Source organism: Salmo trutta, chromosome 10, assembly GCF_901001165.1.
Source record: "Salmo trutta chromosome 10, fSalTru1.1, whole genome shotgun sequence".
Classification (NCBI taxonomy): domain Eukaryota; kingdom Metazoa; phylum Chordata; class Actinopteri; order Salmoniformes; family Salmonidae; genus Salmo; species Salmo trutta.
In genome coordinates this window covers 2,670,253-2,695,571 of record NC_042966.1, presented here as the reverse complement: position 1 = coordinate 2,695,571, position 25,319 = coordinate 2,670,253, and the positions used below count along the sequence as shown (strand labels likewise).

The 25,319-nt window shown below is 42.6% G+C and overlaps 1 protein-coding gene and 1 pseudogene across 1 annotated transcript in view; both read right to left on the bottom strand.

Moving 5' to 3' along the window:
* Nucleotides 1–6,164: 6,164 nt before the first annotated feature.
* Nucleotides 6,165–16,967, bottom strand: LOC115200779 (twinkle protein, mitochondrial-like; annotated as a pseudogene).
* LOC115200958 (semaphorin-4G) overlaps nucleotides 13,879–25,319 on the bottom strand; it is a 74,874-nt gene continuing 63,433 nt past the window's right edge. The window contains exons 9-16 of the mRNA XM_029764110.1: nucleotides 24,945–25,120; nucleotides 20,287–20,425; nucleotides 19,692–19,914; nucleotides 19,367–19,482; nucleotides 19,112–19,266; nucleotides 18,798–18,859; nucleotides 16,363–18,493; nucleotides 13,879–14,502 (exon numbers count right to left, since the gene is read on the bottom strand). Of these exons, the coding sequence (XP_029619970.1) occupies nucleotides 17,484–18,493; nucleotides 18,798–18,859; nucleotides 19,112–19,266; nucleotides 19,367–19,482; nucleotides 19,692–19,914; nucleotides 20,287–20,425; nucleotides 24,945–25,120 (1,881 nt within the window). The 3' untranslated portion in view covers nucleotides 13,879–14,502; nucleotides 16,363–17,483. The remainder of the gene's footprint in view (nucleotides 14,503–16,362; nucleotides 18,494–18,797; nucleotides 18,860–19,111; nucleotides 19,267–19,366; nucleotides 19,483–19,691; nucleotides 19,915–20,286; nucleotides 20,426–24,944; nucleotides 25,121–25,319) is intronic.

Here is a 25,319-nt window from a genome sequence, read left to right as displayed (position 1 = left end):
GGAAGGGAGGCTGTCTTTACCACGATGTGAAGTTTAAGTGCAATTGAAGGTGACCGAAGGAAAGGTTGGTGCAGGCAAACGTAAGCATCACGCGTCAGATTACCTTTCTGTCTCCAGCAACAGCTAGAGACAGAGAACACACCAGGACAGGCATCCTCAGAGGGATCCAGCTCATGTCACACAGCTTTCACTCAGGTCCAGTCCTGTGTAACACATCAAGGTCCTTACAGCTTAGACCTGCAAATTTACTGTGTTTGAATCTTGTCAAACAAACATAGGAATTTGGAAATCAAGCTTTTAAAGTCATTACACTGTTGGCTGTTGATGTTTGATCAACCTATATTGTGAGCCTGTAAGACCTGTGTGGAATACACATCAATCAGTTAAATTTTTCTGCAAATGCAACAATGTGCAATTTCATCAGGGTCAGTGATTTATTTAGAATTCAAGGGACACTTAACCAGCATGGCTACCACAGCCTTCTGCAGCGATACACCATCCCGTCTGGTTTGCGCTTAGTGGGACAATCCTTTTTTTTAACAGGACAATGACCCAACACACCTCCAGGCTGGAGAGGAGAGCAATGGAGTGCTGCATCATATGACCTGGCCTCCACAATTACCCGACCTCAACCCAATTTGTGATAAGTTGGACCACAGAGTGAAGGAAAAGCAGCCAACAAGTGCTCAGCATATGTGGGAACTCCTTCAAGACAATTGGAAAAGCGTTCCAGGTGAAGCTTGTTGAGAGAATGCCAAGAGTGTGCAAAGCTTTCATCAAAGCAAAGGGTGGCTACTTTGAAGAATCTCAAATATAAAATATATTTTTATATGTTTATCACTTTTTTGGTTACTACATGATTCCATATGTGTTATCTCATAGTTTCGGTGTCTTCACTATTATTCTACAATGTAGAAAATAGTAAAAAATAAAGAAAAACCCTCGAATGAGTAGGTGTGTCCAAACCTTTGACTGGTACTGTACATCTGACACACATAGCCAGTGAACATGTAGGAATGTCAAGTTGACATAATGAGCAGAAATTTCAGCCTTCCTGTGGTCAAGGACTGACAGAGAGCACAAAGGGAGGATCTGCATATGGTTATTAATACACAGAGCACATATATCCTCCTCTGGATATAGTCTGCAGTTTTGCACTTTTGGGGGTAGGATGGAGGATATTGTGGGTCAAAGGTGCCGAGCGCACTTGTGTTAGTCAGGCGGAGAAATATCCCCCAAATGTCTTTGCAACCAGAGCGGAGGGCAGAGAGCTTCTTCATCGTCTTTTAATCTGAGCCAGTACTGGCCTGTAGTGTGGCTATGAGGGAGTTTACTCATAGATGTGTCTTGCATGCTACACTAAGCATGAAGTACACAGAGAAATAACCATTGCAATTATACAAAACAAAAACAAAGCAATTTGAGTTCACTGAAGTGTTAAGCAGAAACCAGGTCATGTAATTGAAATATTTATGTCATAATGAAGACAAAAGGAGCATGAGAGAGAGAGAAGCTCCAGATGTAATGAAGGAAGGAACTCAAAGAAAGGCATCAAGGACTAAGACAGAAAACACTTCATTCCCCAAAAGGCCAACTTTCAAAAGGCTCCTCCACAAAAAACTATAAAGAGAAAGAACAGCTACAGTGTCTGCTTCAGAAGAAATCCTTGTTTGTTTTTGGAGAGTTTTCCTCCAATAACGTATTGCTTCAAGAGGATTATTTCAGGATCAACGCTGAACAGGAAGCACATATTTTGCAGTAGTGTCTTCTCGCTACGTCCTTGTATCAGGAAGAAAAGGTCTGTGGTTGTCCCATAGTTAGCCTCACAAAGTACAAGAGCAATCTGATGCCAAAGCCTCGTTGCTGATTGACTGTGATTTAGGCTCCTGAAATTACCTCCAGCTTTGTCGACATAGTTGCCTTGATGTCAAATGAAGGGAAGTTAATGGGCAGAAGAGCTATGCATATCCATCCCCACCAACCTTAGTATTACAAAAGAGCAGCAGAGGCTTCCATAGGGGAACAAAGTTGTTGAGATTCCTGCCATATCTGTATGGCTCCATGCTTGTGTAAGACAACGTGTATAGTACATTTACATAACTAATGAATATAAGCTCTCTGAAGAAAACCCTCTAAATCTACGTGATTAGATTATTAGCTATGGCCAATTTCCCATATTCCTGCGCTCAATTGCAGTGGAGAAAAAAGTACTCATTTATAGCACTGTGCACAAGTACTCATACTTGAGTCATTTTCAATGAACATATCTTTACTTTTACTGAAGTAAAAGTGAGTCACCCAGCAAAATACTACTTGAGTAAAAGTCTAAAAGTTTTGTTTTAAATATACTTAAGTATCAAAAGTAAATGTAATTGATAAAATATACTTAAGTATCAAAAGTACTTAAGTATTTTACACCACTGCTCAATTGAGATAATTTCCACACTGCCACGTAGGGCTGCACGATATGGGCAAATAATCTAGGATTTATTTTTAACCAAACGTTGCAATTGAGATTTGACTTGCGAATTAGAGCAAAACTGTTTGAATAGTGGAAATTGAATGACTATTCTAATTCTGTAGTTAGAATATAATAGTGGGCACTTTGAATACAGTGTTATTTGAGATGACAACGAAATAAAATGCCAGGAAGGAGTTATTGGGACAGGGTAGGAACTAAAGTGTTGATAACTGTTTCCAAGGGGAACCTATAAGCTTTGGCTACATTGCGTGTCTTCTCTTAGCTACTTTATGTAGCTAACATGTTATTGCTTTGCATATTCTTCTTTAATTTAGAAGATACTGTCGCACAAACAACATGCTGATTTAGGTCTACACCATCACTGGTATTATCAGGTTGTATTAGCTAGCTGTATTAGTTCTCTTACTCAGAACATATATTAGCTAGCTATTAGCATTAGTGGCTAACAATTAGCGTCTCACAAGATTTAGGGCAACTTGCTAAGAAAAGACAAACTAGCTGTTTGCTGATGTAAGAAACACAAACTAACAGTGTCATTATAGAACGCAAGTGGATTTATAACCATTTAGGGCTAAGTGTCCTGCTAGAGGGCACGCAAACTGGAGGGTGCGCAATTCAAATAAATAATCCTAAAATGATGGATATGAAACATTTAGGTACAGTTGAAGTCGGAAGTTTACATACACTTAGGTTGGAGTCATTAAAACTCATTTTTCAACCACTCCACAAATGTCTTGTTAACAAACTATAGTTTTGGCAAGTTGGTTAGGATATCTACTTTGTGCATGACACAAGTAATGTTTCCTACAATTGTTTACAGACAGATTATTTCACTTATAATTCACTGTATCACAATTCCAGTGGGTCAGAAGTTTACACACATTAAGTTGACTGTGCCTTTACACAGCTTGGAAAGTTCCAGAAAATGATGTCCTAGCTTTAGAAGCTTTTGATAGGCTAATTGACATCATTTGAGTCAATTGGACGTGTACCTGTGGATGTATTTCAAGGCCTACCTTCAAACTCAGTGCCTCTTTGCTTGACATCATGGGAAAATCAAAAGAAATCAGCCAAGACCTCAGAAAGAAATTGTAGACCTCCACAAGTCTGGTTCATCCTTAGGAGCGATTTCCAAATGCTTGAACATACCACGTTCATCTGTACAAACAGTAGTACGCAAGTATTAACACCATGGGACCACGCAGCCGTCATATCGCTCGGGAAGGAGACACGTTCTGTCTCCTAGAGATGAACGTATTTTTGTGCAAAAAGTGCAAATCAATCCCAGAGCAACAGCAAAGGACCTTGTGAAGATGCTGGAGGAAACCGGTACAAAAGTATCTATATCCACAGTAAAACAAGTCCTATATCAACATAACCTGAAAGGTCACTCAGCAAGGAAGAAGCCACTGCTCCAAAACCGCCATAAAAAAGCTAGACGACGGTTTGCAACTGCACATGGGGACAAAGATCGTTATTTTTGGAGAAATGTCCTCTGGTCTGATGAAACAAAAATAGAACTGTTTGGCCATAATGACCATCATTATGTTTAGAGAAAAAAAGGGGGAGGCTTGCAAGCCGAAGAACACCATCCCAACTGTGAAGCACGGGGGTGACAGCATCATGTTGTGGGGGTGCTTTGCTGCAGGAGGGACTGGTGCACTTCACAAAATAGATGGCATCATGAGAGAGGGAAATGATGTGGATATATTGAAGCAACATCTCAAGACATCAGTCAGGAAGTTACAGCTTGGTCGCAAATGGGTCTACCAAATGGACAATGACCCCAAGCATACTTCCAAAGTTGTGGCAAAATAGCTTAAGGACAACAAAGTCAAGATATTGGAGTGGCCATCACAAAGCCCTGACCTCAATCCTAAAGAACATTTGTGGGCAGAACTGAGAAAGCGTGTGCGAGCAAGGGGGCCTACAAATCTGACTCAGCTGACACCAGCTCTGTCAGGAGGAGTTGGTCAAAATTCACCCAACTTACTGTGGGAAGCTTGTGGAAGGCTACCCAAAACATTTGACCCAAGTTAAACAATTTAAAGGCAATGCTACCAAATACTAATTGAGTGTATGTAAACTTCTGACCTAGTGGGAATGTGATGAAAGAAATAAAAGCTGAAATAAATCACTCTACTATTATTCTAACATTTAACGTTCTTAAAATAAAGTGGTGATCCTAACTGACCTAAGACAGGGAATTTGTACTCGGATTAAATGTCAGGAATTGTGAAAAACTGAGTTTAATGTATGTTTAATGTATTTGGGTAAGGTGTATGTAAACTTCCGACTTCAACTGTACATATGTGTCTTATATCGGTTGAAACTGTATGGGGTTTTAGGCTGTATTTCCCTAAGCACTTTATGTAAAAAGGGCTTTATAAATACATTTGATTGATTGAGTCTCTCTACTAAATAATATATAAACAAGGTCATCTGACACCTGTGAAGTTTCATTGGCCAATCAGAGACAAGTATGTGCACCAGTCTGAAGCCTCAACATAATTTACCACTTCACGACACACAGGTGATGAGGGTAATTTAAGCACCTCCCTTGTCAATGATTAAAGCCATACTGACTCACAACAGGAATCTAACACACAAAAAATATACCAACATTCACTCCTTAAAAGACCCCAGGACAAAGAAGCTAAACATTGTTCACCAACATTCACTCCTTAAAGGACTCCTTAAAGCACAGAACTGGCTCATCCATACATACAATATACCTTAATACTCAGCTGTAGGTTAGCTACATAGGCCTCCTGTACACAAGTCACGCATGATCATGTATGGAAACTCAGAGCAGAAACTATTTTGGTGAATTACAAACACCCTTGTCTGCATCTCCAATTCTGATCATATGTTTGACAAAAGCGCTTCACGTTTAAATGAGGCAAACAAGCAGCAATTCGGTGGGTCAGCTATCTTTCAACTATTACTTTTCAACGGTCATTCATTGCCAACATCCATATCATACTAACCTTATTTTACATAACTATTTTCACCTTTAGATAACAGCTTTCGCCCCACCTTTCTGTCACAAAAGCAAGCACATTCTCCAATCAGGTGACAAATCATCAATATTAAGCAATATTTTTTTTCATGATATTATATCATACTAACTGTACCATAAACGGAAACCCAAATACCTTTTTCTGTCATATGAAATAATAACATAATACATTATATAATGCCATACACCGAGACCCTGTTCTTTGCTTAGATCAATGAGTGTAGTCTTTCCTCTATGGCTCTTCCTTCCCCTCTCCCTCTGTTGTGCCCTTCCCTGTTGCAGGAGTCTTAACAGTTCTGAGCGTTTTGGTAGCTTTGGGTGGCCTCTCCAAATTCACTAGTTTCACATTTTTAACCGTTGTCTCCTTCTTTACCGTTGTCTCCTCCTTCTATAATCTATCCTAAAGTCTCCTCGTTCTCTGACCCCTCCCCCTTGTCACCTTTGACCTTTCTCAGCTTGTACCAACACACATTGATTAAAAATACATTGGTGACAGTATGTGTGTTACAGTGAATCTCTTTGATTGAAGAATTATTTGGGTCTGTGAAACGAATATATATACATGCAACTGTTGTTGATAACGTTGTCACAAACACCCCCTATTGATCAAACAAGGAGATGCACCCAACACTGACAGGTTTAATGAAAACACTGCATGCTTTAGAGAGGCATACAAGGAAAGAGCGTTATATTGATGTCTATATTTATATAATTCAGAATGAGATGGAACCCTCCACTCACCTTGGCTGTTCCAAAGATGGATGCAGTCTAGTTCTCTGTTGTCCTCCTCTTTCCTGGGGTGGATGATCAGAGTGACGTGACAGCTGCTGTTGGTGGCAAACTTCCTGAAAGCTCCGATAATGTCGTCCTGGATGGCCCATCATGAGGTTGTCAATGATCACGTGACTGATGACATAGCGGTAGACAGCGTGATGCATGGTGTCCAGCACAGACCTACAGAGGGAGAGAGAGGAGGGAGTTATTTACAACTCAAGCAGTACAGTACACCTATCGATTGACATATCACTCAACACTTTCAGAGGACTCACTTGATGTTCTGCTGCCCATGGAAGGTCATAAAGTTGAGGGGTACGTCCTCAACCCTGTCAGCCCACGAGTCATACTGGTCCAGGTTCTCCTCCAGCCTATGCACGGCGAACTGGGTCAGCATGATCTAGGCCAGGTGCACGTTGTTGATCTCAAAGGTGCCCCACAGCGGGTTGACACCCTGCATGCACAGATCCAGGGCAAACTCACTGATGAAGGTGGTCTTGACGCTGCCCGTGGTTCCTGGAGGTCAAGAAAATATGAGAGGTATGGTAAAGTTAGTTAGAGGCACAATCAACAGATGGATCAATTGCTTAGTTTTACTTTTGTTTTGACTTCCACAGCGAAGCTATATTCTCACTCAGTCTAGTCTCAGGTTAAAAATCAATCCCCCATTTGAAGAAATTCTTCCATAGCTAACTATATACTTCAGTGTAGAACATCATGATCAAATGTCAATGTGCATGCCATCCTACTATAGACTATACCTGTGAAGACAGTCAGCTCCCCCTTTTGAAGGGCCTTCATTATCCTGTTGAGCCCCTTTTGGTCCACTTTTTATTTTTTACATTTAACCTTTATTTAACTAAGCAAGTAAGTTAAAACCTGTTGGGGATAGGGGGCAGTATTTGCACGGCCGGATAAAAAACGTACCCGATTTAATCTGGTTACTACTCCTGCCCAGTAACTAGAATAGGCATATAATTAGTAGATTTGGATAGAAACCACTCTAAAGTTTCTAAAACTGTTTGAATGGTGTCTGTGAGTATAACAGAACTCATATGGCAGTCAAAACCCTGAGACAAATCCTAACAGGAAGTGGAAATCTGATGTGTGGAATCACTTTCAAGCTTTGCCATTGAAACACACAGGGACTTATTAATCATTTCACTAGATGTCAACAGTCTTTACAAAGTGGTTTGAGTCTTCTATGGTAGAAACTGACCCAAAGAGAGGCTTGGGAAGTTGGTTACAGGGGGAGGGCCATTACTACTCTGATGCGGGCGTCCATGGGAACCCTTTTGTTCCGAAACGTTTAGTAAGACAATGCAATCGTCCGCCTTGAATATTATTGAAGCTCTGGTTGAAAAAGGCCCTAAAGATTTATGTTATACAACGTTTGACATGTTTGAACGAACGTAAATATATATTTTTTGCACATTCGTGACGACAAGTCCCGCGCGCTTCAGTACATTATGAGTAGCCTTCGGAACGCGCTAACAAGAAGGAACTATTGGGACATAAATTATTAACTTTTTCAAACAAAACTACATTTGTTGTGGACCTGGGATTCCTGGAAGTGCGTTCTGATGAAGACAATCAAAGGTAAGGGAATATTTACAATAGTATATTTGATTTTAGATGGTTCCAAGATGGCGCTAACATGTATCGCCTAGCCTATTTTTCTGAGCATACCACGTCGTTTATGGCAAAGTGTGATTTCCCAGTAAAGTTATTTTTAAATCTGGCAATGCGGTTGCATTCACGAGATGTTAATCTATAATTCTTTGAATGACAATATTAAATTTTAACAATGTTTTCGAATACTAATTTTGTAAATTGTAGCGCTGATTCACCGGAAGCATTTGAGGGAAAATATTTTCTGAACGTCACGCGCCGATGTAAAATGCTGTTTTTATATATAAATATGAACTTTATCGAACAAAAAATGCATGTATTGTGTAACATGATGTCCTAGGAGTGTCATCTGGTGAAGATTGTCAAAGGTTAGTGCTGCATTTAGCTGTGTTTTGGGTATTTGTGATGCATGCTAGTTGCTTTGAAAATGGCAGTGTGATTATTTTTGGCAGGGTACTCTCCTAACATAATCTAATGTTTTGCTTTTGCTGTAAAGCCTTTTTGAAATCGGACAACGTGGTTCGATTCAGGAGAGGTGTATCTATAAAATCGTGTAAAATAGTCATATGTTTGAGAAATTGAAGTTATAGCATATAGCGTATTTGTATTTCGCGTGACGCGATTCCACTGGCTGTTGACTAGGGTGGGACGCAAGCGTCCCACGTTCCCAGACAGGTTAAGAACAAATTAATTTACAATGACAGCCTACCAGGGAACAGTGGGTTAACTGCCTTGTTCAGGGGCAGAATGACAGATCTTTACCTTGTCAGCTCAGGGATTCAATCCAGCAGCCTTTCAGTTACTGACCCAATTCTCTAACCACTAGGCTACCTGCTGCCCAGCCACCTGCTCTGTGTTGTCCAGCTCCCCAAAGACATCCTCCCTGAGCTGCCTGAACAACACAATGGACTTTTGGGTGGCGGGGGTGAAGGCTTTGACGATGCAGGCCAGGTTCCTGCCCTCGGCCAGGGCCTCCCGGGTGCACCAGTGAGCAGCGCTTCAGGCCCAGCTTCCTGGAGAAGATCTTGAAGGCCTCCCAGGAGCGCATGTCCCCTCCCAGCCACAGGGTGACCCGCTTGAACTGCTCCAGGTATAGCAGGAGGGCCAGGGGCAGAGCGTTAAACCCTCCGGGGCAGCTAACAGTACGGGAAAAAATATATATATATGAAATGTATGCATTCACTACTGTAAGTCGCTCTGGATAAGAGCGTCTGCTAAAATGACTAAAATGTAAAATGTCTATCCAATGTTGCAGTTTGTTTAGCCTAGCCAGCTACTGTAAATGTCAATTTGTGTTTATTAGCTGTCTCTGTCAGTGAGTTCACATTTTTTATCATGTTTTGGTATGATTATGTGTTTCATTTCAAGTAACAAGCTGCAGGCTTAAAGAAGCATGATATAATATACTTTGCATAGATACCCAAATAAAAGCATTTTAAAGTGCATTCAGAAAGTATTCAGACCCTTCCACTTTTTCCACATTTCTGTAACACGTTCTGTTACAGCCTTAATTTAAAATTGCTTAAATAGTTTTTTTTCACCCTCATCAATCTAAACACATTACCCCATAACGACAAAGCAAAAACAAGGTTTTAATTTTTTTTGCAAATGTATATTTAAAAAAAAAATACTGAAATATCACATTTACGCAAGTATTTAGACCCTTTGCTATGAGACTCGAAATTGAGCTCAGGTGCATCCTGTTTCCATTGATCATTCTTGACATGTTTCTACAACAGTGGCGACCTGTCATTCACCTGTTTTATATTATTATTTAAAACATTTGGGGGGTTGCATGTATTGCATGTTATTTTGGCATTAATACGTGTCACATATCAGTTTGCAGACAAGTTAAAAAAGAAAATAAATCATTGAGTTAATAAAGGGACAGCTTTATGTATGCCCTAACTGTTTGTGGTCACCGTTTGTCACCGTTATAATGCAATTCATGTATTGTTTAGTGTTGTGTTTTGTTGTGTAGTATAGTGGCTTTGCTGGCATGCATCCCCCCCAAAAAATTTAGTTTGCCCCACCAAGATTTACAAGCGAAAATCACCACTGTTCTACAACTTGATTGGAGTCCACCGGTGGTAAATTCAATTGATAGGACATGATTTGGAAAGGCACACGCCTGTCTATATAAGGTCCCACAGTTGACAGTGCATGTCAGAGCAAAAACCTAGCCATGAGGTCAAAGGAATTGTCCATAGAGCTCCGAGACAGGATTGTGTCGAGGCATAGATCTGGGGAAGGGTACCAAAAATGTCTGCAGCATTGACAGTCCCCAAGAACACAGTGGCCTCCATCAATCTTAAACTCTTCCTAAAGATTGCCGCCCAGCCAAACTGAGCAATTGGGAGGTGATGGTCACTCTGACAGAGCTCCAGATTTCCTCTGTGGCGATAGGAGAACCTTCCAGAAGGACAACCATCTTTGCAGAACTCAACCAATCAGGCCTTTATGGTAGAGTAGCCAGATGGAAGCCACTCCTCAGTAAAAGGCACATAACAGCCCACTTTGAATTTGCCAAGAGGCACCTAAAGGACTCTCAGATCATGAGAAACAAGATTCTCTGGTCTGATGAAACCAAGATTGAAGTCTTTATCCTGAATGCCAAGCGTTACGTCTGGAGGAAACCTGGCACCATCCCTACGGTGAAGCATGGTGGTGACAGCATCATGCTGTGGGTATGTTTTTAAGCGGCAGGAACTGGGAGACTAGTCAGGATCGAGGGAATGATGAATGAAGCAAAGTACAGAGAGATCCTTGATGAAAACCTGCTCCAGAGCACTCAGGACCTCAGACTGGGGCAAATGTTCACCTTCCAACGGGACAACGACCTAAAGCACACAGCCAAAACAATGCAGGAGTAGCTTCGGGACTAGTCTCTAAATGTCCTCGAATGGCCCAGCCAGAGCTCGGACTTGAACCTGATCAAACATCTCTGGAGAGACCTGAAAATAGCTTGAGAGGATCTGCAGAGAAGAATAGGAGAAACTCCACACATACAGGTGTGCCAAGCTGGTAGCGTCATACCCAATAAGACTCGAGGCTGTAATCGCTGCCAAAGGTTCTTCAACAAAGTACTGAGTAAAGGGTCTGAATACTTAAGTAAATGTATATCTGTTTTTTTATTGATTTACACATTTGCAACAAAAAAAAGTATCCATTATGGAATAAGGCTGAAACGTAACACAATGTGGAAAAAGTCAAGGGGTCTGATAACTTTCCGAATGCACTGTATATGCTCTAAAAACAGTTGAAGTCGGAAGTTAGGTTATGTTTTTCAACCACTCCACAAATTTCTTGTTAACAAACTATAGTTTTGGCAAGTCGGTTAGGACATCTACTTTGTGCATGAAACAAGTTATTTTTCCAACAATTGTTTACAGACAGATTATTTCACTTATAATTCACTGTACCACAATTCCAGCGGTCAGAAGTTTACAAACACTAAGTTGACTCTGCCTTTAAAAAGCTTGGACAATTCCAGAAAATGATGTCACGGCTTTAGAAGCTTCTGATAGGCTTATTGACATAATTTGAGTCAATTGGAGGTGTACCTGTGGATGTATTTCAAGGCCTACCTTCAAACGCAGTGCCTCTTTGCTTGACATCATGGGAAAATCAAAAGAAATCAGCCAAGACCTCAGAAAAAAATTGTAGACCTCCACAAGTCTGGTTCATCCTTGGGAGCAATTTCGAAACGCCTGAAGGTACCACGTTTATCTGTTCCATTAATAGTATGCAAGTATAAACACCATGGGACCATGCAGCCGTCATACCGCTCAGGAAGGAGATGCGTTCTGTCTCCTAGTGGTGAACGTACTTTGGTGCGAAAAGTGCAAATCAATCCCAGAACAACAGCAAAGGACCTTGTGAAGATGCTGGAGGAAACAGGTACAAAAATAGAACTGTTTGGCAATAATGACCATCGTTATGTTTGGAGGAAAAAGAGGGAGGCTTGTAAGCCGAAGAACACCATCCCAACTGTGAAGTTCGGGGGTGGCAGCATCATGTTGTTGGGGTGCTTTGCTGCAGGAAGGACTGCTGCGCTTCACAAAATAGATGGCATCATGAGGAAAGGAAAATTATGTGGATATATTGAAGCAGCATCTCAAGACATCAGTCAGGAAGTTACAGCTTGGTCGCAAATGGGTCTGATGACCCCAAGCATACTTCCAAAGTTGTGGCAAAATGGCTTAAGGACATTTACATTTACATTTAAGTCATTTAGCAGACGCTCTTATCCAGAGCGACTTACAAATTGGTGCATTCACCTTAAGATAGGACAACAAAGTCAAGGTGTTGGAGTGGCCATCACAAAGCCCTGACCTCAATCCTATAGAAAATTTGTGGGCAGAACTGAAAAAGTGTGTGCGAGCAAGGAGGCCTACAAACCTGATTCAGTTACACCAGCTCTGTCAGGAGGAATGGGCAAAAATTCCCCCAACTTATTGTGGGAAGCTTTTGGAAGGCTACCCAAAATGTTTGACCCAAGTTAAACAATTTAAAGGCAATGCTACCAAATACTAATTGAGTGTATGTAAACTTCTGACCCACTGGGAATGTGATGAAAGAAATAAAAGCTGAAATAAATAATTCTTTCTACTATTATTCTGACATTTTACATTCTTAAAATAAAGGGGTGATCCTAATTGACCTAAGACAGGGATTTTTTGTGCTAGGATTAAATGTCAGAAATTGTGAAAAACTGAGTTTAAATGTATTTGGCTAAGGTGTATGTAAACTTCCGACTTCAACTGTATATACAGTACCATTCAAATGTTTGCGGTCACTTAGAAATATCCTTGTTTTTGAAAGAAAAGCACATTTTTTTGTCCATTAAAATAACATAAAATTGATCAGAAATACAGTTTAGACCTTGTTAATGTTGTAAATGACTACTGTAGCTGGAAACGACTGATTTCTTATGGAATATCTACATAGGCGTACAGAGGCCCATTTCCAGCAACCATCACTCCTGTGTTCCAATGGCACGTTGTGTTAGCTAATCCCAGTTTATCATTTTAAACAGCTAACTGATCATTAGAAAACCCTTTTGTATTTTTATAGCTTATTGTTTATTTGCTGTTAGTCAGCACCTCTACATACACTGTTTTTTATTCGATGTATCAGTAATAAAGCAGCATACAAATATGGTCTCTTTTTTGCTTTCTTGAGTAAGGCAGCTCCAAAATGCAGGTGTTTCAGCCTAGCTCAGTGCTTTCTGTGGTGGTGGGGCAGCCAGCGGAAAATACAGAGCGCAGGGGTTGGTCATCTTCTCTAGTTGCGCCGTGAGTGACAGTGTTCTGTCACTCATGGGGGCACTACGCCAGACTAGGCTCCGCTGATAGCCAGGTGTAGCAGTGGTAAGGGTTCACTCTATGGTGCTGAAAAGAAAGCTCTGCTGTTGGGACAGCTTTATGTAGGCCCTAACAGTTTGTGGGCACAGTTTGTCACGGTTATGCTGCAATTAATGTATTGTTTAGTGTTGTGGCTTAGCTAGAACATTTTGAGTTTGCCCCACCAAGATTTACATGCTACAATCGCTACTAATGGTTACACATGGTCTGCGGTTGTGAGGCCTGTTGGACATACTGCCAAATTCTCTAAATCGACGTTGGAGACAGTTTATGGCAGAGAAATTAACATTAAATTCTCTGGCAACAGCTCTGGTGGAAATTCCTGAAGTTGGCATGCCAATTGCACGCTACCTCAAATCTTGAGGCGTCTGTGGCATTGTGTTGTATGACAAAACTGCACATTTTAGTGGCCTTATATTGTCCCCAGCACAAGCTGCACCTGTGTTATGGTCATGCTGTTTAATCAGCTACTTGATATGCCACACCTGTCAGGTGGATGGATTCTTGGCAAAGGAGAGATGCTCACTAAGAGGGATGTCAACAAATGAATGCAAAACATTTGAGAGAAATAAGCTTTTTGTGCTTATGGAAAATTTCTGGGATTTTTTATTTCAGCTCATGAAACATGGGACCAACACTTTACATGTTTCGCTTATATTTTTGTTCAGTGTAGATTGTAAAGTATGAGTAATTTCTACATCGAGCCAGAAAACAACAAAACACATAACATGGATGTAGCATATGGATGTAACACTTTACAAGGGTATACTGAATCTTCTTATGTACAGAGCAAATAAGTCCTCAGAAGAGGTATAGTGCAAATGCGTCTTTTAGTCATTGTTCACTCAAATGTATTCTGTAGGTGATGTAGAGTTAATATCTAAACCTCGACTTGAATGTTGTCATGTCTGTATGATGTGAGTGCGTATGTTTGTTGAAATTAGTGTTCCAAATGTTTATGGGGACATGCAGTATACTGGAGGTGTGTACTGGAGATATACAGTATACTGGAGGTATGTTTTGAGTGTAGCAGCCAGCATGTTTGCCATTTGACCATAAGTAGCAAGTACAGTACAATATCCATAACCGCATCCAAGTTTACTGCCCATGGAGATTGTACACACTGATTGTCCTTTGGTGTGTCTTGAGCAGACACTGGCTCAGATCATCAGGGTTCCTCACACACTTCATCTTCCATTCACCAGCTTCTCCATCTCCTTGTATATCTAAAGACAGAAACAATATTTTTTTTAAACAGACAAACTTTAAACTTAAAACAACACTTGTAATGAGAAATGACATACCCTAAAGTTTAAATGTTCAGTTTGTTCTTTCAACTTTGAATATTCATCCTCAACTACCCTCATTGTGATTGCACTTTCGATACATCGTTATTTATTTTACACGAAGAGACAATAAGATAAGGAAAACACATTCATCAGGCTTGCTTGACCCCCGCTGTAGAAAAGCTTTTGTACAACATTAATATAATGGTCCTGTAACAGTTTATTTTACCCTTCCATGAGACACCTTGAGGAAACTATGTCCAATGCAACACCTGTCATAGTGCATCAATATTCTAATCAACCAATAAGAAGATTCTGTTCGGCTATTATAATGACCTGTGGGGAGATGGGGCACATCTTTGTTATAGCCCAGCACTGAAACATCTGATTCCACATAACTCATCACCAAGCCCTTGATTTGTTGAATACAGTGCTGGGCGAGAACAAAAACATGCACACCCTGTCGGACCTCCAGGCCCAGGGAACAGGATGGAGAAACACTGCAGTAGCCCCTTTGCAAAGACAAGGTCACAGGCACTGTTTGAAGGTCAGGCCTAATTGATTGGGGGGCTATCATGGTGTATTGTGAACTCAGCAGGCTCCTCTAGGGGAGAGGGGAAATAAAAGAGGAAGAGGAGGGAGAGGAAGGGTAATAATGGATGGAATGATGATCCTCTAGTGTGGAGGGAACAGGGAATAGAAAAAGGGAGCATATACGGATAGAGAGGGTGGGAATAAAGGGAGGGGGAGAGAGGGTGAGTAGGAGGAAACCTGCTGATGGTGCAAAGCATCTCCTGTCAGCCCCCCCCCCCCCCCCCCCCCCCCACACACACACACACACACACACAAATACACACTCCCTCCCTCTCCTACTCTATCAGCTCACTGCATCACTGACCAGGACACACAGGTCAAATGTTTCCTGTGCCCCTTGACCGCATTCGATAAAGTCTGCGAAAAAGGACAACAAGCCTTAACTTGGTGTCTCTATGGAGTCCAGCCCAGGAGTGATGAGCGCTGCTGTTACTGTCAGCGACGTAGTGACAGATACACAAACCGGCGCGCTGTGCTGCGAGCCACCAGGGAAGCAACAGGGCAAGAGCTGATTCAACACTTTACTGTGGTGAGAAGACACCTCTATTTAACATGGCGAGCCTTGATAGGTTTATAAAGCACCGACTGACTGGCTGACTGGCTGCTGGGAGATACGTTTCAGTCAACTTGTTCCTAAGCTGGATGCGCCTGAAATGGAAATGTATTACCTATATAGTGCACTACTTTTGTCCAGAGCCCTAAATAGTCCCTATAGTGCACTACAAAAGTAGTGCACTTTATAGAGAAGGATGCCATTTCAGTCTATGCCAATATTTGTTTTGGTCAGAGTGGACTCTCTCTCAAGGCAATGGAGTATATCCCTGGTTGTTGCTAGTGTATGTTGTTATTGCGTTGACATTGATGTCACGTAGACATTGAGAGAGTGTTGCGGGTTAGGTAACAGTGACACAGGTCTTTTTCAGTGTGATGGCCCTACAGCTCATTTGGCTTGTGGCCACCAGCTTGGGTCAGCAAAGGACACAAAGCACAAAAATCAACCTGGGCTGGAATGAATATGTCTGCCGCTCTGCCCTTCATCTTTTATGGAGAGGAAAATGAAAGCTGATGTTGACAGAATCTATTTGGTGGTGGTGGTGGACTGAATTTGAAAAAAGGTTCAAATGACATAGTGTCACTGTACATGTTCATAGTAATTGTGAAGTATTTCAACAAGATGAGCAGGGCACAGCTTTCTCTCAGTCTTACCTTTGCTCTCTGGTCTCCTGTTGGGCTCACACATTCCTGGCAATCAGGTCCCACCATCTTCGTTATCATCATCACCATCATCATCACTCAGCTTCTCTGATCAATCTGACCAGAGATCAGTCCTTCATGATAGTCTTCATTCTTCAATGATAGTGTTAATCCGGCCAAGTTTAGATGAAGCCTGCTGTCTATCTATAATACTGCAGTTTTACCCCTCTGACACAGTCAGATGCTAACAACACAAAGATGCAACAACAAAAAAATTATATTTGGTTTCGCTAAAACCATTTCAATTGCCAGTATTTCCAAAGTTGCTACTGATGGCTGCCACAGAAATATAATTGCTATTTACATGAGAACAAAAGGAAACAAAGATAAGTGTGTGTTATTGAGTTATGACTGAAATGTATTATTTGTCCAATCATCTGTGCTCTCTTGTGAGGTTCAGTAGGCCTGGGTCTTTAAGAGCCATCATATATGTACACTGTATGGCACTAAACTACAGTAGCCATCGTTGTCTAAACTCAATAGTTCCGAAGGTCGTCTATAATGTTCATACAGACTTGAATAGTTCCTCAGTCGAACTCATTACCATCTTACTTCATGGTCATTGGTCATATGACCTGGACTCTCATTGCGAGTCTGTGTCCCTTGTCCCACGATGCACCACACTCTCTGTCAGTATGTCAGCTGACTTGACCAGCACTGAACCTTATCGTAATTGACCAGCTTCCACAATAGGGTTAGGGTCTGAGGTAGGATTGTAACTAACTGTGTATGTATCATGTATTTGCTTGAAAGTCCATCAAAGGGTCCATGTACTAGTACAGTGTGTGTCCAAAATGGATACCATGACTATATACATGTCTGCTCCAGTTAGGGGAAGGTCAAAAAGTCCTCTTTACTCCAATGTTCAATAGTGAAATTATGTGGGTGGGCCACTTGTCTCGAGTCACGGGAAGTTGCATTGGGTTTTAGGTATGAATACTCCCACAGGTCGCTTGGCACTGGGTAAACTTAAGCAGTATAATACAAGTTAGACCTCCCTGCCTCTTGGGGGCACTCTTTTGTAGTTGGGTTAAACCAGTAAACAGATCAAAGGGAAAGAGCTCAAGGTGGGGCTAGACGGAGCTCTCGTCTGTCGCCTGGGGGTCCAGTTGTGTGTGCTTCCTCTTCTCCAGGATGCGGTTGAGCTCTTCGGTGAACGAGTGGTAGAGGGGAGACGTGCTCCCCTCGGGGTCCGTCGTCTGCCTCAGCAGCACGTAGCTGTTGCCGTTCATCTTGCGTAGGACGCTGGGTAATGTCGCCGACATCCCGTTGGTGTACTCTGACGACGCGTACTCCGAGGAGGGCAGGGGTGGTGGCATTGGGAGTGGCGGAGCGGGAGGGGGCGGCGATTTCCCTCGAGATCCTTCTGCGGGTGCGATCTGGAGGAAGCCATCGCCCAAGTTGGATACCGACAGGGAGTGGCGTCCGCGCTTGCTTTCCTGCCTGCCGTTGCAGTGGCTGGAGATGGTCTTGAGCTCCAGGTGGGAGCTCCTCTTCCTCTCGGCTGTGGCCCCCGACTCGGGCAGCCCCTGCTGGGAGTACTTGCAGCCCTGGTATGGCCCCCGGCTGCAGAAGCTGACGTAGAGCAGCACTACGGTCAGCACCAGGCACAGCCCGCCCAGCACGGCCACCAGGGAGATATACATGGCCTCCATGTGTCTGTAGGTCTGGAACTTGGGTCCAGGGGGGAGGGGAGCCAGCAGGGAGGGCAGGGGCTGCTCGGTGGGGCTGCTGGGGGGAAGGGAAGGGGTTGGTGGGGCGGTAGTGGTGGTGGTTGATAAAGTGTCCGTCATGACTGTTGGCCCCACAAGGAAAGGCAGGTCAGGGTGCACCCTCACGGTGTACATCCTCACTGGTACCCACATGTCGTTCTCCACGGCGTAGCAGCGATAGTCTCCGCTCTGGTCGGGCCGGGCGGAGATGAGGAGCAGGCCGTCGGTGCCCACACGATGGCCGGAGTCGAGGCCGTAGCCCTGGAGCTGGTGGCCATCCAGGGTCCAGCGTGGAGTGGCCAGGTTGGAGCGCAGATCGCAATGGAGGAGGACATCGTCCCCAGACATCACTGTACGCCTGCGATGGACTACTGAGAGAGAGAGAGAGAGAGAGAGAGAGAGAGAGAGAGAGAGAGAGAGAGAGAGAAAACAAAGTCCAATCAAGCCCCCCAACCCATTGTTTTGGTAGTTTTATAGTTAATCTCATGTTATTTTACACCTTTTGCCATGAGGCTGAAAGAAAATTCTGCAGTTTTAAAGCTAATTTCCTGTAATTCCGGCCCCCCAAAAAAAGCATAGTTTATGACGTGTTCATATGCTACACTTGTGGGCCCCCTCGCATTGCGGGGGCTGCAGGTGCTATGCCAGTGGTGTGTGTGCGTGTTCAGTTCATACCAGCTCCTGTGCTGTTGTCACAGCCTCTTTTCCCTTCCTGTATATCCTGGGTTAGATTGGACCTGAATAGGAGCCAGAAGAATGTCAGTTCTCATTTATTATTTACAGGCATACAGAAACAGTACAAAGTTAAACAGGAGTAACTTGATTGGTATTATAAATGTACTGTACAGTATATGGAATAACACAGAAAATAAAACAACTATTCTAAAGTCAACATACATTTTTTTATGGTGAGATCATTGATAGAAAAGAATGATAGCTTCTTCTAATAAAGTGTGTGTGTTTGTGTGTTTGTGTGTGCCTGCCCTCACCTGTTTGTGCGTGAGGACATTTTCACACACAGCGCCCCGTCCCAGGCACAGAAGGGGTCCCGGGCGAAAATACAGTCGAAACAGGACGTGTAGCGCTGGCAGGAGGACAAGGGGACCTGGAGCACTGCAGAGTTTGAGGCCACATAGATACTTCCCTGTTGATGGATAAATTATGTTCAATACAATTTTGATAACACTGTACTCAAAGCCAACAGGTATAATGCTTTATAAGCATGTATGTGCCATGTGTAATACCTGTGCCTGCGAGATGACCATGTTGTCTATAGGCTGAGGGTTCACAAACAGCTGCAGCTCCTCTATGATGTGCATTTGACCTCCTATCGCCACAGCCCTGTGCAACCAACCCTCATCTGAAGGGAAAAACAGACATATAATGTTCCTTCAACATTCATATAACCTTCATACAACGTATACATAACATTCATATAACTATCATAACATTCATATCTCTCCTAAAACATTCATATAACATTAATAGAAGAAAAAACTGAAGTTAAATAAGTATTCAACTATTCCTTATGTACTATGTATTATGCATTATAAATCTAGCCAGACTCACCAGTTCCAAAGAAGAGCACTGTGTAGACGTGTCCGTCCAGGGCTGCCACCCTGTGCACGGCCATCTTTACGTAATTGACACTTCTCTTGAACAGTAGGGGGTGCTCTCCTATGGGGTGGACCTGGGTGGACATCAGTGGGTGCTGTATCGCAAAGGCTAACACGTTGTCTGGGAGGTCACGGGACGAGTTAATGCCCTGGGACCTGTGCATGTCTGTAATACACTGGGCAGTGAGAGAACGACAGAGGTCGGAGAGGGAAAGAGAGCGAGAGAGCAGTCAATACAGATCAGAAAAGAGTGAGTGAGACAGAAATAGAGACAAGGGTGCACCTCAATAGCATTAATGGCCTTCCCCTCCTTCCTACATTAGCATATAAAATAACTATAGAAAGACTGAATTGGTGAAAAACGTGTCTAAATACTGCTTTCACCAATTCATTCTGTCTAGATGCAGGAAAGAAGACAAGGAAAGGAGGACACTGTGTAGAGAGTATTGAGATTGATCCAAAGTTAGTATGTAATGGGGGCAAGGGGAGAGAGGGAGGCATAAGGTTTTATGTATCAGGGAAATAGAGGGGTATTACTAGAGACTTACCGAACCAGGCCTTGGTACTGGAACCTTCCCTGTATATTCCCTCCATTTGGAATCCTGCACCTCCATGTAAGGCCCCTCGAAGGCCCTCTGAATATCTGTGAAGGAGTACTGGCACACCGCAGATGCCTTGATATTTTTCCTGAGAGAGAAAAAATGCACAAAGTCAGAGATTAATAATTCAACATTATATCAACATTGAAGCGTTTGTTCTCTTGGAAAGTAAATGCCACCCAGATCGAATTTCTAAATCCACGAGCACTCACCAAGAGGGAACATTTTAATAGACTTTGCTTAGGTTTTAGTAGATAATTCACTGAAAGCTGAGGTGGGTGGGAAAGGGAGTGGAAATTTGGTTTTGGGCAACAGTAATATTTTCTTGTTTCTGTCTTTCACTTTGTCTACAACAGGGATATGGGGAGTTGGGAGTATGTCATTGACAGGGGTAAAGTCGTCTTATCTCAGTAGTAAGCTTATGCTTTACTTGCATTCAATGTGCACTTTAGTCATGTGCTCAGGGCCGGCGCCAGAACGAATCATTTGGATGGCCCTCTGATATCCATAGCCAGGCAAGTTTTTTCACAGGACTTCCTGCGTGCACGCGCGTGTATGTTATAGTAAAGACCATGGGCAGCTCGTGAGTTTCAAGTTTGGGGAAGCTTACAATTTGTCCTACCATTTCTACCGATCTGAGTGAAAGAAATTATTGTTTTATTATGCACATTTTTGTGGAACAGATTATTTTCAATAATAATGTTTTTTTTTTCGCAAAATCATTGTCACGTGGTTAATCACGTGATAAAAATCTAAAAGTTAAAAGTTCAACTAAGGCGAGAGCACCATCCTTGATACACTGTGATATATTAGCGGGTAAAGAAATTAGTGCATATAACTCAGATATAGCCTATAGGCCAATGCAGGAGTAGGTCTATAACTTCCATTGTCATCTAAGTAAAATACATAGGCCTAAAGCCGACAAATAAAACAGTAGAAAATATCCTGATGAAAATTCTGGTTCTTTCAATCACAGTCCACTCTCTACTTTGTTTCTATCTATCTTGTCTTGACTTGAGCTATTGCTCGTGCAGTGCAACATTGTATCAAATCATCAACTGGAACCAGCCGTTTAAACTGGATATATGGGATCATCCTATTTTGCCCTTTCACACTGAGGCTTGGAGATTATCGAGGCCAGGAGTGTTGGAAAGATATTTCAAATACTGAGGAACTATCATTTGCAATGGATGTAACAATGTGTGAGGTGAAGAAAAAAATACTGAGAAGCTCAGCTTATTAGTGGTGTACGTGGTTAGTTAAGACAATCAGAAATCAGACATTGCCAAATGGGCACTTTTCCTACATTCGCATGCAGCAGGCCAGGTAGGCATACTTCTTTCTATCCGTGCTCAGGCGCGTGCGCTCAAAATTATGACAGAGAAACCAGACACATGCTCATTGCTTTCGGAGCACTCCAAACAAAAGACAATGAAAAGATTTACAAAACTCTTAAAGCTTATGAAATAAACCAAAACTTGTTTCTCACAAGCATAGCCGGTTGTGAACTCCGCAAACATCTTTTCCACTCCGAGAAATGAGAACGATAAATGACTGTAGCCTAGTTAATACATGTGTCACGACTTCCACCGAAGGCGTTTCCTCTCCTTGTTCGGGCGGTGTTCGGCGGTCGGTGTCACCGGTCTTCTAGCCATCGTCGATCCACTTTTCATTTTCCATTTGTTTTGTCTTGTTTTCTTACACACCTGGTTCCCATTTCCATCATTAATTGTTGTGTATTTAACTCTCTGTTCCCCCCATGTCCTTGTGTGGAATTGTTTGTTTGTAAGTGCATGTACGCTATGTTACTGGTGCACGTCGGGTTTTGTACCCATGTTGGTTTCTTTTTGTATTGCCGTGGGTTTTGGAATTAAAACTGCTCCGGCTATTACCTATTTCTGCTCTCCTGCGTCTGACTTCACTGCCACCAGTTCCGCAACCCTTACAACATGCATTAACAGAAATGTATGTATGAGGGATTAACGGTACATTTACTAGGCCTACTGGTGACATATGTAATAGGGAATTTATCAAAAATAAACCATCAAAGGGCAAACACATGTGCTCCCTCTCTGGCCTCTATGTCACCAGGCTGCTTGTTATGGTGCACACCTGTCACCAGCATTACACGCATAATGACACTCACCTGGACTCCATCACCTCCTTGCTTACCTGCCCTATATATGTCACTCCCTTTGGTTTCTTCCCCAGTCGTCATTGTTCCTGTACCTGTTTCATGTCGGTGCGCTGTTCATGTTTCTTGGTTTGTTCATTTATTAATTAAATGTACAGTCGTGGCCAAAAGTTTTGAGAATGACACAAATATTAATTTCCGCAAAGTTTGCTGCTTCAGTGTCTTTAGATATTTTTGTCAGATGTTACTATGGAATACTGAAGTATAATTACAAGAATTTCATAAGTGTCAAAGGCTTTTATTGACAATTACATGAAGTTGATGCAAAGAGTCAATATTTGCAGTGTTGACCATTCTTTTTCAAGACCTCTGCAATCTGCCCTGGCATGCTGTCAATTAACTTCTGGGCCACATCCTGACTGATGGCAGCCCATTCTTGCATAATCAATGCTTGGAAATTGTCAGAATTTGTGGGGTTTTGTTTGTCCATCCGCCTCTTGAGGATTGACCACAAGTTCTCAATGGGATTAAGGTCCGTGGAGTTTCCTGGCCATGGACCCAAAATATCGCTGTTTAGTTCCCCGAGCCACTTAGTCATCACTTTTGCCTTATGGCAAGGTGCTCCATCATGCTGGAAAAGGCATTGTTCGTCACCAAACTGTTCCTGGATGGTTGGGAGAAGTTGCTCTCGGAGGATGTGTTGGTACCATTCTTTATTTATGGCTGTGTTCTTAGGCAAAATAGTGAGAGTGAGCCCATTCCTTTGGCTGAGAAGCAACTCTACACATGAATGGTCTCAGGATGCTTTACTGTTGGCATGACACAGGACTGATGGTAGCGCTCACCTTTTTTCCGGATGCCCCAAACAATCGGAAAGGGGATTCATCAGAGAAAATGACTTTACCCCAGTCCTCAGCAGTCCAATCCCTGTACCTTTTGCAGAATATCAGTCTGTCCCTGATGTTTTTCCTGGAGAGAAGTGGCTTCTTTGCTGCCCTTCTTGACACTAGGCCATCCTCCAAAAGTCTTTGTCTCACTGTGCGTGCAGATGCACTCACACCTGCCTGCTGCCATTACTGAGCAAGCTCTGTACTGGTGGTGCCCCAATCCCACAGCTGAATCAACTAGGAGACGGTCCTGGCGCTTGCTGGACTTTTTGGGTGCCCTGAAGCCTTCTGCAGAAATGCAGTGGAAATGTTTTTGGGGGATTCAGTTCATTTGCATGGCAAAGAGGGACTTTGCAATTAATTGCAATTCATCTGATCACTCTTCATAACATTCTGGAGTATATGCAAATTGCCATCATACAAACTGAGGCAGCAGACTTTGTGAAAACGTATATTTGTGTCATTCTCAAAACTTTTGGCCACGACTGTACTTGTTTCCCGACTCTCAGCGTACATCATTACACACAATGAAACAATAAATGTGCAATGATTAGCAGGAGACAGCTGAGCCCATTCTGGAGAGTTAGGTGCATGCATTTTTCAATTATTTTATTTAACTAGGCAAGTCAGTTAAGAGCAAATTCTTATTTACAATGACGGCCAATGCTTTGCCACACATCCCTCTTCTTCTTATTGCAATATTTGAAATTATACTCAAGACACATTATCGTCACACATATTTGAGATACTTTTCACTGACAGTCGCAACTCAATCAGCTTGACATATTGCCATGTGCGCTGGCCAAATCGCAGGATTCCCAAATAGGCATAGGCCTACACATTTGTGATTTAAAACAATCCATGGGGTTAAAAAACGATATAGATTGTGTGGCTAAGTCATGATCTCTGAAGTATTTTGAATGTTTTTATTTAGACAGGAGTAATTCTATAATTTTGGCAAAACATCAATTTAGTTTAGGGGAAAAAAGCATCCTAACAGTGCACCCGCCAACTTTTCTTTCCAATTTACAAGAGGGTGAAACCAGATATCTGTATATAATGACGAGATCCTCATGTCTCCGCCTTAACAATGGGAGTCGATGTCCACAAGGCGGGAAGGTTTAGGTCTACATATTATACCCTTAGAAACGCATTGGGCTTACTCTGGACAGATTTTGGCGAGAGTGAGCCCTCTCTCTTCGCATCTTCCTCTCTGCTGAAAATAGAGTCTGGCTTACTCACTCAAGTCACACACATGGTGACAGGTTTAACTCACAAAGGTGCACTTTAGTATTTTTTGCTGTTTTTACCCTCCATCTGATTCTCAGTCCCGTTAGGACAGTTGGATGCAGCATGACTGCATATCAGCACAAAACACAAACATCACTGCTGCCAGCTACTCCATACCGTCGCTTGACATTCCCATTCATATGCCCCTACTGCAGCCTCTCAAAAATTACTATCTACTTACACTAGTCAACAGACAACAAATCTCTGCATATTAAGTTGTGAGTGTGTGACCATACAACAGTATCAAGCCAGTAGCAGTATGATAAACAACAACTCGCATTGCTCCATCCTCTTACCATTCCAGGCCAAAGATCCCGTAGAAGACGGTGCTGTGTACGTCTGGGCCCTCCAGTACGAAGACGCTACGCAGCACATTGAGGTGGAGCTCGTAGTCAGGAACGGAGCACACCAGCCTGGCCTTCAGGAAAGACGTCCACTTCCTCTGCAAGGTTCTCTGGCCCCCCCAGTCACCCTGGAGGGAGGAGAGCGAGGTTAGAGATAAACAGGTCATCAGAGTCACACAAACACACACGCATATCAACACAGGTTTACTCATGGTCATACATACCTATACCACACACTCATACAGTGAGGGAAAAAAAAGTATTTGATCCCCTGCTGATTTTGTACGTTTGCCCACTGACAAAGAAATGATCCGTCAGTAATTTTAA